Source organism: Pteropus vampyrus, unplaced genomic scaffold, assembly GCF_000151845.1.
Source record: "Pteropus vampyrus isolate Shadow unplaced genomic scaffold, Pvam_2.0 Scaffold221, whole genome shotgun sequence".
Taxonomy (NCBI): domain Eukaryota; kingdom Metazoa; phylum Chordata; class Mammalia; order Chiroptera; family Pteropodidae; genus Pteropus; species Pteropus vampyrus.
The window spans coordinates 1,711,305-1,726,073 of NW_011889002.1; the positions used below are offsets into that span (position 1 = coordinate 1,711,305).

At 38.1% G+C, this 14,769-nt stretch overlaps 1 protein-coding gene across 6 annotated transcripts; it reads right to left on the reverse strand.

Moving 5' to 3' along the window:
• Positions 1–1,238: 1,238 nt before the first annotated feature.
• Positions 1,239–14,754, reverse strand: CUNH6orf52 (chromosome unknown C6orf52 homolog). 6 transcript variants are annotated; one of them, XM_023538407.1, is made up of 6 exons: positions 14,461–14,753; positions 11,014–11,094; positions 8,777–8,858; positions 8,379–8,466; positions 4,898–4,943; positions 1,239–1,560 (listed from the first exon to the last, which is right to left on the reverse strand). In XM_023538407.1, the coding sequence occupies exons 3-6, from the start codon at positions 8,845–8,847 to the stop codon at positions 1,403–1,405; spliced, it is 363 nt and encodes a 120-aa protein (XP_023394175.1). In that variant the 5' UTR covers positions 8,848–8,858; positions 11,014–11,094; positions 14,461–14,753; the 3' UTR covers positions 1,239–1,402. The 6 variants fall into 6 exon arrangements, with proteins under 6 accessions (XP_023394175.1, XP_011371530.1, XP_023394173.1 ...); XM_011373228.2 differs by having other exon boundaries at positions 8,379–8,556; positions 11,013–11,094; positions 14,461–14,751; XM_023538405.1 differs by lacking the exon at positions 14,461–14,753 and adding an exon at positions 14,300–14,454 and having other exon boundaries at positions 8,379–8,556.
• Positions 14,755–14,769: the final 15 nt, after the last annotated feature.

A 14,769-nucleotide genomic window follows, 5' to 3' on the forward strand; every position in this document is an offset into this window, starting at 1 on the left:
GGTGAGTGCTCTGTAGGAAAGTGGGGAGTTGCGCACCTTGTGTTGGGATAGAGAACATGAAAGGAGAATCTCACCCTCTTTCCTAGTTAGAACTAAACGGAGCCAGTTGGGAATTCCCCAATGTCAGTGGTTCTCAAAGTATGGCATCTGCACTAGCAGCATTGGCGTTTCCTAGGAACTTTTTAGAATTGAAATTCAGCAGGTCCCACCCAGACCTAAGGAATCAAACTCTGGGGTAGTGCCCAGGAATCTGTTCTAACAAGCCTTCCAGGCAATTCTGATGCACCCTAAAGTTTGAGAACTATTGCCCTACTCCAGTGGTTCTCAAATGGGGGTAATTTTGTACCCAGGGGACATGTAGCAACCTCTAGAGAAATTCTTGTTGTCACAACTGGAGTGTGGAACACTACTGGCATGTAGTGTCAGGAGTCAGGACAATGCACAGACAGCCCCATGACAAAGAAGTGTCCAGCCCAAAATGTCAACAGTGCCAAGGCTGAGAAACCCTGTCCCTATGCTATGAGGCTGAGGAAGCTCCTTTACAGGGGCTGTAGCCCACCTGGCTCTCCATATTGGATTCAGCTCTTTACGCCTAGGTGGGACAAGGATTAATGTCTTAAGGATTCTCAGAGCAGAAGAGTCTGATCAACTCTTCTTAGCAACAAGTTTTCAGGCCTTCAAGTCACCTAGGTAAGTCCTAGGGGTCTCACTTAAGTATTTATCTATGGCAAAGCAATAAACAGTATTTATCTTCAGGACAAAACACACACACACACACACACAAACACACACACACATTTTATAATGAGCACAGTCAATACACTCATTGAAGTTTCAGAACTGGCTTTTATGGGGGCCCAATTCCTCTCTTAGAAGGCTGACATGAAAACTTCCACGCTTAGGAATTTTTCTGTTCAATTGAGACAAATGAGCTTCCATTGTATTCTACTATCTAGCTCTCCTGTGAGAGGCCTGAGGGTCAGAAAATGGAGATCAAACATCTAGTTCTAATCTACATTTCCTATATATACAAGATGCAGGTGAGAAACCATGCATCTCTGTAGATAAGATTTGTCTCTCTGAGAGTTTAACATTAGAGGAAAGTAGCAAATTATATCAGAGTAGCTAAGGCCACAGTCAGTTCAGGCCAGACCACCTCATAACCTATTTTCGAATGTCTTACAGTACAACTTGTTCTACCACGATCTCCTCTGGCATTATTAACACACTTCTGGAAATGGATGTGCTGGTAAAGTTTATTTACATTATGTTCTATCATATCAATCATATTTAAGTCTTGGAAATTTTATATTTCCATACAGAACCCAGTAGTACACTCCTGGGAAAATATATTAAAAAAAAAAACAAAAACAGGATACAATTAAAATGATAATTGGGTAGCTCAATGAACATCTGGCTTCTGAAGGGTCTCGTCTGGGATTTTAGAGTGAACTGTATCCAGAGGCTGCCAGTGGCAATTCATGAGAGAGTCGTAGAGTTCTTCACTTTTCACCATAAACTCTTTGTTTAATTCCTCGATATTCAAATGAAGATTTGGATCTGCCAAAGCCAATAATGCACATGAAAAAAATATATAGTTTTACAGGACATATATTAGAAATGTCTCACAATTAAAAAAAAAAAAACATTAGCAGAAAATATTGCAATGTTACAAATTTTAATTTGTGTCTTTCCTTTCAATAAGACTTGAAAATAGAAACTGCAGCTAAAAAAGAAGTAGTACTACCAGACTCAATGAGTATCTGGATGATGAATGAGAAGGATAAAATGGGCAGAATCAAGAGCACTTTTGGAGATGAATGGACAATATTTGGAGATGAAGTCAATTTGGGGTAAAGAGAAAGGGAGGGTTAAGGATGATTCCTGAGTTTCTGACATGAGCACCTGGGAGGATGTGGTGCCAAACAGAGAACCAGAACCAAGTCTCTGATAGGGTTTGAAAACATAAGCAGGCCACTTTATCTGCTTAGTTAACAGACTAATATAAGTGAATAAATTATATATAGCAACTAATTCAGAAACAAAGGGGGAACCTGGACTTCCTTATCTAAAACGTGGAATCCTGTGATGAGGAAGTGGTGTTGTTATCATGAAAGCATCAGACCTAGATATTTATTTCAAGTTGCCAGGTTGCCAAGGTCTCCAAGGTAACTGACTTTTCAAATGTAGTGTTTATTTTTCTCCTTGTACTGAATGTATCTGAAGAAGCCCTGTCTGTTTTCCTTTATAAGTTTTGCAAGCTTTAGTTCATTCAGGGCCATAATTTGCTTTCTAACACAAGTGTTCATGCTATTTATTTGTATTTATATGCCTGTTATAGACTGTGCTCCCCACTCCCAATTCATATGTTGCACCTCTAACTTCCAATGTGATGGTATTTAGAGATGGAGCCTTTGGGAGACAATTAGAGTGAGATGAGATCACGAGGGTGGGACTGTAGTCCGATGTGATTAGTGCTCTTATTAAAAGGACACCAGAGCTTGAGATGTCTCTCCCCACATCACATGAAGATATGAAAAGGTGGTTATCTGCAAGCCTGGAAGAAAGCTCTCACCAGAAACCAAATCAGCTGGCACCTGATCTTGGACTTCCCAAGTGTCCGGAACGACAATAAATAAATTTCTGTGGTTCAAGCTACCCAATTTGTAGTAGTTACAGCAGCCTGAACTAATACAATCTCCTTCTGATTTTATCATTTTAGAACCAAGATCATCAAATAGCCCCTGCACATCATGTCTCATGAGCTACTTCTCATTTTCCTTCACTGGAACCAGATTGTGTTGTCTAATTCTTGTTCTTTAGACCAGCAGTCCCTGACATTTTTGGCACCAGGGACCAATGCTCCTATGAGAATCTAATGCCTGGCGATCTGAGGTGGAGCTGAGGCAGTGATGCTAGTACTGGGAAGCGGCTGCAAATACAGGTGAAGCTTTGCTCCCTGGCCCTCGCCTGCCACTCACCTTCTGCTGTATGGCATGGTTCCTAGAATTGGGGACCCTTGCTTTAGAGTGTCCCTTCTCTTTTGAACCATCTTTCTTTTGAGGCAGTTTATAAAATTAGATGTTTCTATTTTTTTCTGAACTTTCTGAAATTTTCTTTCCTAAAGTCATGCCCCAGGGTCCTTTCCTTCACCCTCATGGACTGTTGTTTTACTAGAAGGCTCCTGACTGTGTGTTCCTGGTGGGGAGAGAGATGTCAAGACCACATGCTCATGAGCACTCTTTCTCCTGTAATTTGTGGCTGAGAAAACGAATACAGTATGGTCAGCTAGGAACTCCAGATTAATGATGTAGGCCCTTCCAGTGATGTTGACCATAGGGGTAATAGAAGCCTATAAAACACAAATTAATTACATCTTCCCTAAACTTTTGGACTCTCTAGACCCATGCTGTCCAATACAGTAGCCAGTAGCCATGTGTGGCTATCGAGCACTTGAAATGTGGCTAATCCTAGTTCAGATGTGATATAAATATACATTTTGATAACTTAGTATTAAAATAATTTATCTCATTAAATTTTTAAAAAATTAAATTTATTAGAGTGACACTGGTTAATAAAATTATATGGTTAAATGTAATTCAGTGATACATCATTTGTATATTGCATTGTGTGTTCACCACCCAAAGTCAAATCTTCCATTACCATATATTCTACCCCCTTTAGTCTTATCTACAATTAAATTTTTATGTTGATCACATGTTGAAATAATATTTTTTGATATTTTAGGTTAAATTTAAAGTATTACAATTAATTTTTTTTAATTTGGCTAATAGAAAATTGAAAACTACCTATGTGGGTGAATTTGTGTTTCACATTATATTTCTACTGTACAGAGCTGCTCCAGATCTGTAAATAGCTAACATTTGAGTGATTATTATGTGCCAGACCCTGTTAAAACACTTAAAAGCACTAAGGAGCTATTGTCCTCACACTTCCTATAATGTAGGTTTTAACCTCCCATTTTACAAGTGGGGACACCAATGCACTGGAGATAATTTGTTTGGAATTACAGAGCTAGTAAGAGATCTGAACCCGGGCAGTCTAGATCTATAAAGCACATTCTTATTATATGTCTTCCTCTTGTTATTTTTATAGACTGTCTGCAGAACTGATGAAAGCAGAGAGAATACGCTCACGCTTAACCCAAATGAAATCCCCCTCAGAGCTAGAATGAATATCTTTTATTCATATTTCAATCAAAGTACTAAAACGTAGAACTGCCCCATAGCATTTCTATTTAAACACCAAACACCAACTAACATGAAGACTTTGACTATTAAGATTGATGCACTCATCTTTGATAAAACCACAAAGCAGTGGGTGGGTTTGTCTTGTAGGGATGGGGTAAAGATAGGGAAAGAGACCAGATGGACATGTGATAAGAAAAAGGCAAAAGTGTTCTCTGTATTTTTCTTCTATTTCTTCATCCAAACGTTTTCTTTCCTTCCTCAAATAAGACACATTCAGAAACAGGATTCTTTTCTGGGCAGACACACTTTGTTGTTTTCAAAACAGACCAAAAACTATAGGAAGCACCACCAGACACTGTAGAGGGAGCCTGTTAGGTCCCCCAGGAACTAATAACCCTAAGGAAACTAGGAAGCCAAATCCACAGTAACTGCCTCATGCTTTTAAGAAATCAAAAGTAAAGCATAAGTAATCCCAAATTAAGGAGGAAATGGATCTCGACCCAGAGAGGAGGCTTAGCTAAAGCAATTTCCAAAAACTAGACAAATTGCTAAAGAGAATGGCTTAGGCAACCTACACTGGTATTTTCCAGTATGATCTCTCAGTTTCTAGCCTGTTAAGTAAATGAGGAAACTGGAAATCGAGTAAGTTTCGTTTTTCAACTACTGCAACGCAAGATTTATGTTACCTTCTAGTGGGTCTTCATCTTGGTTTGCAGCCAGAGCTGTGGTTTCCTGTAATGAAAATCAGTATTTTAGGAAAAATTATTTTACTTAAAGATTTATTATCAACACGTGCTTTCTTGGAAAAATCTAGCTCTCAAAAATAATATCTAAAACACTAAACTCCCTTTAGATCAAATTTACTCTGAATTTTTATTAGAAGAATCTTTAAATGGTTTAATATTATAATTATTAAATAAGTGAACTGAGTCAACAGAAGAAAAGTAAGAAAAGAAGAGCAAGCCTGACAAAGGCCACTGGCCTCTCTGAAGTTTCTGAGAATTAACTGGGATCCTAGGTCCTGGGCTAGGAACCAGATCCAGGGGCCTTGGCATCCAGACTCCATAGTCCTTGTACTAGATGCCCTGGAGCTCTGCTCTTCCTTCTAGGTGACAATCTGCAAAGTTTCCATGAGCACATTCCTTTAGAGCCCTTCTAATGACATTCCCCAACTCCATGGCTCAGCTAGGGACCAAGACAGTAGCTGCTTGAGGAAATGCAGAGGCTACAGAAAAGCAATCCAATCAACCATCTTCTTACATAACAAGAGAACTAAATTCCAGAAGCTCTTCCAAAATATATCTTGGATGGTTAATTCACTTTCTGCTGGCTCTACTGGGGCAGTGTAAGTTTTTATGACTCTTCTTTATAGGCACCTGCTGGGAACCTGTCTTTGTTATGGATGTACAGCTGTTCCAAGGAACCACCCCATTCCAGAAGGGCTGAGTTAGCTCCTGGCTCCAACGACCTTATGTCAGCCTCCCTACCAATAAGAACAAGATTATATTGAAAGCCAAAGATTTATTATCTCTTCTTTTCAATCTATCTGAAAGTATGCCTCCCTTTCACTCTGAAACAGGTCCTGATCTGGACAGGTGTGGACATGTGGACATGTGTGTGCTACTGTGGAGGAAGTGAGCAATAAGCTATGACATCTCAGAGAGGACACGATTTATTAGGGAAGACTCCAGAAAGGATGTGTGAGTGAAAAAGACACACCACAGACCCTTACCATCTGGAAAATAAATGATAAGGTTACCATAAATTTAATCACACAATCAGTGTTTTGTTTTTTTTCTATTTAGAAATGGCCAAAACAGCCAGAATCTGTGCTTATAATACAATGTCCAAGTAACCTCACATTTCCTCCTTTTCAATGCGTGCACTGGTAAATGTGAATCCTAACTCACTAGGTTGTGGGGAGCAGAAGTTGTCTGGAGACAAGATTCTCCCTGGTCTGAGGTTCACCTGGGCAGTGCATGCTGCCAGTAGTCCTTAAAGAAGGGCACATCTACAAACGGTTTTCCTCTGTTAGAGGCAGTTTGGGAAAGTTGTGCTGATGGACCCCAAAGACCTGAAAATCATTTTGAAGACATCCACTGCCTCTGATATTAAGCAAGACACAATGTCAAAATGGAAAGGGCTCTTAAGAGGCTAACCCCTTCGCTTGGGGAGATAAGGGCTATGGACATGTGTGTGCTACTGTGGAGGAAGTGAGCAATAAGCTATGACATCTCAGAGAGGACACGATTTATTAGGGAAGACTCCAGAGAGGATGTGTGAGTGAAAAAGACACACCACAGAGCCTTACCATCTTGAATTTTGTCATTACTGGAAGCTCCCACCAGGAGAGCAAGCAGGTGGCACAAGAGTGGTAACCAAAACCATTGAAGAGAATATATTTATAATTCTTGAATGAAAAAGTGCATGTTATAGTAATAATTTGACTAGAGAGAGAGATGAAAAAAAAAACAGAATGTGTCAACAAAAATGAGAAGAAAAAGGAGGGAAGGAGTGGCAAGGGGAGATAAAGAGATAAAAGGGTGTTGATTTCTTAGTTTTTTTGTGAACAGAGAGATAAAAAAATACTTTCATTTCTGGAGTTGATAATACACTCAAACCTATACTTCTCCATTTAAAGACATAAAAATAACCACTAGAACCATCTCCCCCGCCTCCTCCCCGGCCCCACCAAAAGGAAGGGGAAAAAGAAAAAGAAAAAGAACTATATAGCGAAACATTTTCTTTAAAAAGATGATGTAGTATTAAGGATCTGCTAAAAGGATAAAACTCAAATTGGGTTTTAAAAAAAGAAAATCCAAGAAATCTAACAAGATATTAAGAGGCACACCTGAAACAGACTCAAAGAACAAAATGAAAGTCTGGGCAAAAAAATACCAAGCAAATGCAAGTTTTAAAAACTGAAGGTTTAGATGTTAAACTCGACTCTTGTGTTTCTTGTGTTAAAGACAAGGCTATCACACAGAGTGTCACTGTACACATTAGGAAATAAACTGGGGAGAAAAATCTGTAACAGCTGGAACGCAAAGTGATAATTTCCCTAATACATGATTATTTTACATGGTCAAGAAAAAGGGGCATAACTCAACATAAAAAAGGTAGGCAGAAGACATCAACTAAGCACACAGCACACAGATACCAATAAACCCTTGCACAGGTGTTTGCCATTAATAATAGACAAATTCCTTCCTCACCTGTCCATATTGGCTAATTGCACTCACAAAAGCACAGAGAAGCAAGCACACTTACAACAGCAGTGGAAAGCATAAACTCAAGCAGGCTTTTTTGGTAAGTCACTGTTTAAAATTTTAAGTGTTATATCTTTTAATCCAGATCTTTCACTTCCAGAAATTTTTTCTTAGCCAAAAAACACTCAAATGCTTGAAGATAGGTAAAAGGAAGTTTGTTAAAGCACAGAGAACATTTAAAATGTCAGTAAATAAGGGATGAACAAAAATCATAGCACAATAGCATGAGCAACTTTTATAGAAAGCTCTCCTGATGCAACCAGTAAGCAGACACAATTAAGGAGCAAACCAGTATACACTGCAGAGTCCATTCCTGCCCAAGGAACCACCAACTTCGCAAACCGGAAAAAAGCCCAAATACACTGATTTAGCTAGAGTACAAGGCAAAAATCTAGAAGACAATACTTGAACAGTATTTTCTCCTAAGTGGGAAAGAAATAGAAGAGCGGGGAATGGTGGAGGCTTTCCCTCACACCAGTACAACTCTGTGTGGTTTCAAAAATAGATTACTTCAGTAATCGAAATATTAAAATATCTTTTTAAAATGTGTTAATGTTCACTGCTATTAACAAAACAATACAAAAACTACCTCCTGTCCTAATTTGTGTTTAAGAATAAAATCTGGTAAAATTATTGGAAGATGATAACCTAAAATTTAATAGCAAGAATTTAGACACATACTTCATCAGCCTATTTTTGGAAGACAAAAAGGACTTAAATTGTTTGTAAGTCAAAATTTCTTAGGTCATCAGCTTTTACTCTCTGGTATTAAAACATGGAGCAAAAGCCATGGCTGTGGGAATGTGAATGACAGGATGTAGAGGTGTGAAGACAGGAAAAAGATGTTTCCGTGATGGAAACATGAACGACACAGGATTCATTTTTTAGGGAGGGATACCTCAGGTGTAACCGAAGTTTCAGCTGTGTGTCCAGAGGTCCCACGTGCAGAAAGGTTGTGTTCACTTCCATCCACTGTATAACCACAGCTGTAGCCAGAAAGAGGACAACAGCCGTGTTGTTGCTCATACCAGATGCCAAAGGGGTAACCCTGGCAGGGCTGGAACTCCTGCTTCACTCTAACAGCCAGGGGAGACAATAGGAATGACATCACCAACTGAGGCAGAATCATTCAAAACCCTAGGACTCTTTCTTCTTTCCCGGAAGTTACAAGTAAGGATCATTTCTGCTTTAACTGTTTAAGAATTTCTATTTTCAAAGCAGTAGTCTGTAAATTGCCAAAAATTATGTGATAGAACAGTGCCTTCATTTTAATTCAGAGTAGGAAAAACAGCTCACCTTTGCCAGTACCAGTAATAATTATTTTGTTGAGATGTGTCAAAACCTGCAAAACTCTCTTGTCCAGCCATTTATCCAGAAACTTGATAAAATGAGACAAGGAATCAAGAGTTATTATTCTGGCATCAAAAATCCCAGCTCCCAGCCTAAAACCTTTCAACCTGACAAATAACTCACAACTGCCTCAGAGAGAAACTACATTTAGTGGCAATGCCTGCTAGGCAATTAACTTCTCCACTTTCTGACAATGGAGTTAAAGGGTGGGTGGAGGCAGGAGTGCATTGAGGTCACCTGGGTTCGGAAATTCTGCAAATTCTATTGCTGGCTTTGAGTTGCCAGCCCCCTCCCAGTGGTCAGGCCTGATGAAACTTTCCAGTACCCAGTGGGGATGGAGAGGGAGTGTGTGTTGGGCAGCTGAGAAGGACAAAGAAGTATCCACCCTAACCTCCAATAATAATATTAAGAGAGTCACTTCAAATACCACAATTTGATGTTTCCACCCTCAGTTTAGCTATCTATAAATAGTAATGATTAGAACCAGCCTCTTAGTGGATTTTTAAAAAACCTATCTCCTACAGGTTGAAATCATCCTAACCAGCTAGCTGGTAGGAAGAAGTGGTACATCTCTCACTCGCTTGCTCGCTTTCTCACTTTCTTAATGGGAGAACAGAAAAAAAAAAAATTTCAGTGGTTCAGTATTTTTTTTTTAAAGCACAATAAAGGTTCCCGAACTTTAACGCACATTCACATTACCTGGGCATGTTAAAATATAGGTTCAATAGATTTGGAGTAGGTCCTTGGATAATGCCTTTCTAGCCAGCTCTCGTGCACTTTAAGTAGCAAGGCTACATAAAGTATCAAAATTTAAGAGAATTTAGGGTTTGGCTATTTTCCTGAAGCTTGTTCATAAGTAACTATTTCACTATTCAAGTGCTTGATGTATTTTATATGTACCTGTAATGTGAAAAATAATAGTCACAAGAAATTTAAATCATTCACCCATTATTAGTGAGCTCCTACTATATACGTGAGGGTAATACTGGTGATATAATGAAGCTTATACTCTAATGGATTTCCCTGTCTTCAAGGGAGATGTCATTGATTAGCAGCTCTAGCAAACATTGCTAGGGGCCATCCAGTATTCAGCTTCCTTTTCTTCCTTAATAACAGAACCTTGATTTTATTTGGGGGCAGCAATAGGCCTTGCTAAAAGACATCACTTCCTAGCTTCCCCCCTTACAGGGAGATGTGGCCAGGTAGCTAATGTATGGCTAATAAGATGTAAGCAGAACTATTACAAGGAGATTGAGGAAGGCTGTGCAAAGGGTGTTTGCTTAGCTGGAAGGCCTTTTTGTCCTCCATCTTTTCCCTAAGCCTAGTGCTAAGATTACAGATATGATGGCTGGAGCCACAATAACTGCACCTATCTTGGCCTGTGGGGTGACATCAAGGAGTAAGTCATGTACTACAAATACAAGAACTGAAATACAGAATGCATCTGGGTCCCTGGTGGCTGAATTCCCTGTATCAGCACTTGACTGGTCTACTTTTGGATTTCTTATAAGAAATAAATGTCTTGTTTAAGCCACTGTCATTTTAAGTTCTATGATGTTAAACATAATTCTTAACTACTATAGCAGTTTAGACATCAAATAAAACATCAGTTAAGGATTCTCTTTTTGTAAAACTTTAATTTCAGGGGTTTTCCCCTTATTTTAGAACTTTTTTTTTTGTAAAAAGAAAATCAGAATTTTGACTATGAATGGGTGAGAGATGAAGCTGTAGTTGGAAAGGAGTGTAGGAGCTGAACATTGAAAATAAGGTGGTAAGGAGGCTGAGGAAGGGAGAAACCAGTGGAATAGGAAGATAGCAGAAGCTGGGGCACAGAGGACTGTTAGCAAGGCTCCAGAGATGAGGATGGACATTCAGGGCTTTGTAGGTGACAGCAACAAGGAAGGGTTCTTAAATATTATTTTGCTCTCTAAAAGCTTCAAATGAAAACTTCTCATATTTCATGTAAACTATTCCCATGAAGCAGATTAAACAAATTTATATCCGGACAGGCCAGTGGCCAGTGTCCAGGGGAAGTAGCCCACTCTCTGCTTCCCTTAGCTCTATGTGCAAAGGAGATCCAAATCCTCTGGGAAAGCATATGCAACCTCTGTAGTCTTAAAGTTTGACTTTCTACCTGTTACATTAAGAAAGGAGGGTAATTGGGCAGGAATATTAGACTCACATGGTATTTCGAACAGGACTGACTTTTCTCCACTGTATCTTGCTTTTACCCCTGTATATCCACTTCACCACCACCCCATTCCCTAAAAAAAGAAAAATTGGGTGTTTGTTCTTTAGCAAATCAAACAAAGCCACACACTCCAATATTTGTTGAAAGGATAAATCAATCAACACATGGCTCAACCATAAAAAGCTTTCAATTAGTAATTTAGGAGCAAAACTAAAAATACTGTTTAGTGTTAAGAAACTGAATAGCTGGTTGTTTCTTGGCAACTGAAGTTTTCACATGAGATTAAATAGCTTTTTACATCCTGTGTTTGGAAACAGAACAGGAGGTTTTTCAGGAAGTATGCTCAGTTTGAATCCAGTTGAACAGGTATAATTTTGTATTGTTTTTCTTTAGACAATGAAAGCCATTGTTCTTCTGTTGAAAAGAATGTTCAAGCCCAAGGAAATAAAAAAAGCAGCAGCAGCACTGGATCTACCGTTGCTTAGTTATGTGGTTTTGAGAGTTCTTTCTCTGGACCTGTTTCAATATTTGTAACTTTAGACTCCATTAGTGTATTTTAACCTTAATGTAGCCCTAATCTTTTTGAAATGTAATGAAATTTTCTCAATGCTCTCCTCTAAAACTGTACATATACAGTTTTGCACAAAATTTCAAGGGGTTCAAAGTCCCCAGAACTTATCCATGAACTCCCACAGGTTAGGAACACCTGAACTAGATGCTCTCTAAGGTCATCTGAGCTCTATAATTGGTTCCACTAATTCTCAACAGTAAAAAAAAAAAAAAAAAAAAAAAAGGACTAAACCACTTCGAATTATGTTTATGGTACTTACACTATGATTCTCATTCTAGAACCAACTGTATCCTAAAAGATTCCTGATTGCAGCAAAATATTTTTCAAAATATTTTTCTTTTCTAAAATGTGACAAATATTTAGCAGGTAAAAGTGTGACAATATGGTAACAGAAGTTGAATATAGCAATTATCCTGTTATAGTTACATGTTAAAATTAATTTAAAAAATATGAGTACAATTCTTCACAAATAGCAGTTGAGATTCCTCTAGGGTGACAGGCAGGGCACCAGGGGCATTCCAAAAGCAACAGAATATATAAATCACATGATTTTGAAACACGGTTTTATTCAATTTTTTTTTCTTTTTGGATAAGAAAATATTTCGCATTAAAATAAAAAGAAATGTCATGGAGTAAAATACAAATAGTCATATTTTTTTAAAAATAAAATATGAGATGCCAAAGAAATGTCCTGCTTACTCATTCTTTGTTCCATTCCCAGGGGACACCCACTTGAGCAATTTACACTCTTTTGACCTTAGTGGTTTTCTGGTGGTAATAGTTAAGAAGCAGTAAATAGGAAATAATTTAAATAGTAAAATAACTTATGACTCTTTGTAACATAATGAAGATAACTAGCACAAAGCAAAGTAATTACTATAAAACAGTGAATGACTATCCAAAGTGAAATCATTTCTACAAGACCTATCATCTATTAAAACAAACCTTAAAGACATACTGACAATTCAGAGCATCAGAGAACAAATGTTCTTGGAAACAAAAGGATCTAAGTGCTACAGAATTGACACTAAATGGAGTTTGAAGAATCGACATTGATGTATGCATCTAATTCCTGCTTGTCAAATCGACCTGCTGTGGCATTTGCTGTGGCAAATTATACATTCCAATATCTGTTCTACTTTTAAGTTTGTACGAAGATGTCATTTCTAACACATTCCTGAATCTCCAAACTTAATGAAAATCTCAAATGTAAATTCAGGCCATCTAGCTTTTATTAACGTTTGACTCTGCACTTAAACTGGGAAGGTGGTAAACTTAAATACACCAGTCCCTCAATTTACGCGGTATTTTTTTACATGAGTTTTTTTATATGCAGTAAATATTCCGTTTATGTGGACTTTTTATATACGGATTCCATTTACACAACCTCCTTTCACACGGTTCTTTCTTCATTTCCATTATTGGCGATTACACTTTCTAAAAAACAATAGCTTACTCAGCAACGTACAAAGAACTAATACTTACCAACACACAATTATTAATGCATTAACTTCCCATTCATTAGATGGCAAATAAAGCAAGGGTGACTACTGATGTTTTTTGGTATTGGTTTTACAAATGTTTTGCTGTAGAAGCTGAAAATTATAGGAAGGAAAAATGTCTCCTTTTAAAATATTTTTACTTTTAGATAATGCACCTGGTCATCTACACAATTTAGAACATCCAAATATAAAAGTTGTATACAGTATTTGCCACCAAATACAACTTCCTTGATCCAACCTTTAGATCAAGGCATTATTTCCTCCTATAAGATTAATTATGTTAAACGGAGTTTTAATATTTTTAATAAACTTGAAGATAATGACTAACAGTTACAGAAGCCTGGAATACACAATTTTAAGTTGTATCAAGAATATTAGCTTTGAGTGATATAAAGCCATAAACTTTAAACGCTTGCTAGAAAGCAATACGGCCAGAAGTGGTTGTACCAAGGGATATGGTTCCAACCACTGAAAATTAACTGGCATTATTAATTTATTAAATAAATTTCTAGCATTATTAAATTAATTGGTATTATTAACTTATTAAATTTCAAGAAGGTTCTGATAATTTGAATGGAGATGATATTAACGAATTACTGGTTGATCACCAATTAACTGATTATGAATTAATTCATTTAATATCCGAAGCCCGTCCTGCCGATGAACACAGCAGTGACCTTGAACTAGTTTTTCACTGCAGAAAATATTTACAAAGCTCTGCAATTGGCCACAAAACTGGAAACTGCAATTCCGTATTGATCCAAACATCTAATGAGCCTTAAAATTCTGAAAAGATTTTTTAAAATGTTGTAGTGAATACTCAAGAATTTATGAAAACTTAGAAATAAATGGGGATGGAAATGATCATCCAAAAACATAATGAAACCGAAGTAGTACTTTCAAATATTTTGAGCAATAACAATAACGACTTTGTGCCAATTAAAGAGGTTGATTGTTTTAGATTACAGTAGAGACACCGACAGCGAATAAAATTTATTTTGGTTTTTCTGAATTTTCATTAGCAGTTTTGTGATGTTAAATATTTTTGTTACTTATATCGGCCTATTTAGTACTTTTTTTCGTACTCATGGACTGTTTTTATGCAGTTTTCTTCCACGTTAAAAAAAGAAAAAAGACGTGTGGAATGGACAATCCGCGTAAATCGAGGGACAGGTGTAAATGAGATTTTCCTCTGAAATGCTCACCAAGAATGACTACGCCTTCCTTTCTTCAAGTAGTCTGTCTTTATTCCCTTCAAGCAAAGGGTCCTCCTCCCTCCACAAGATGTGTCACAACGCTGCTAAATGGACCCCAGAGTTAGACAAGTGAACCAGACACGAAGTAAAGGTGTGCAGGGCCGAATTACCTGGCCTGGGCTCGCGGGAACGCGGAAGTGAACTTTCAGGGCCTGGACTTCGCCGCCTGCTCTGGTAACTGCAAACCCTAAATCCCACTCCCTGTTTGCCCTGCTACCAGACAATGAGAGAGAAAGGATCACGCCACTGCTTCCAGCCCCTGAACGAAACCTAACTCCTACAACGCATATCACAGCCCACAACAAACACTAGCCTACACTAACAGAACCACACCGCCAAGAGCCTAAACCCAGACCAAAACTGCCTCGCCCCTTCCTTAGACGTCACGGAAATGAGGGGCTTCCGCCAAGAATGTCCCG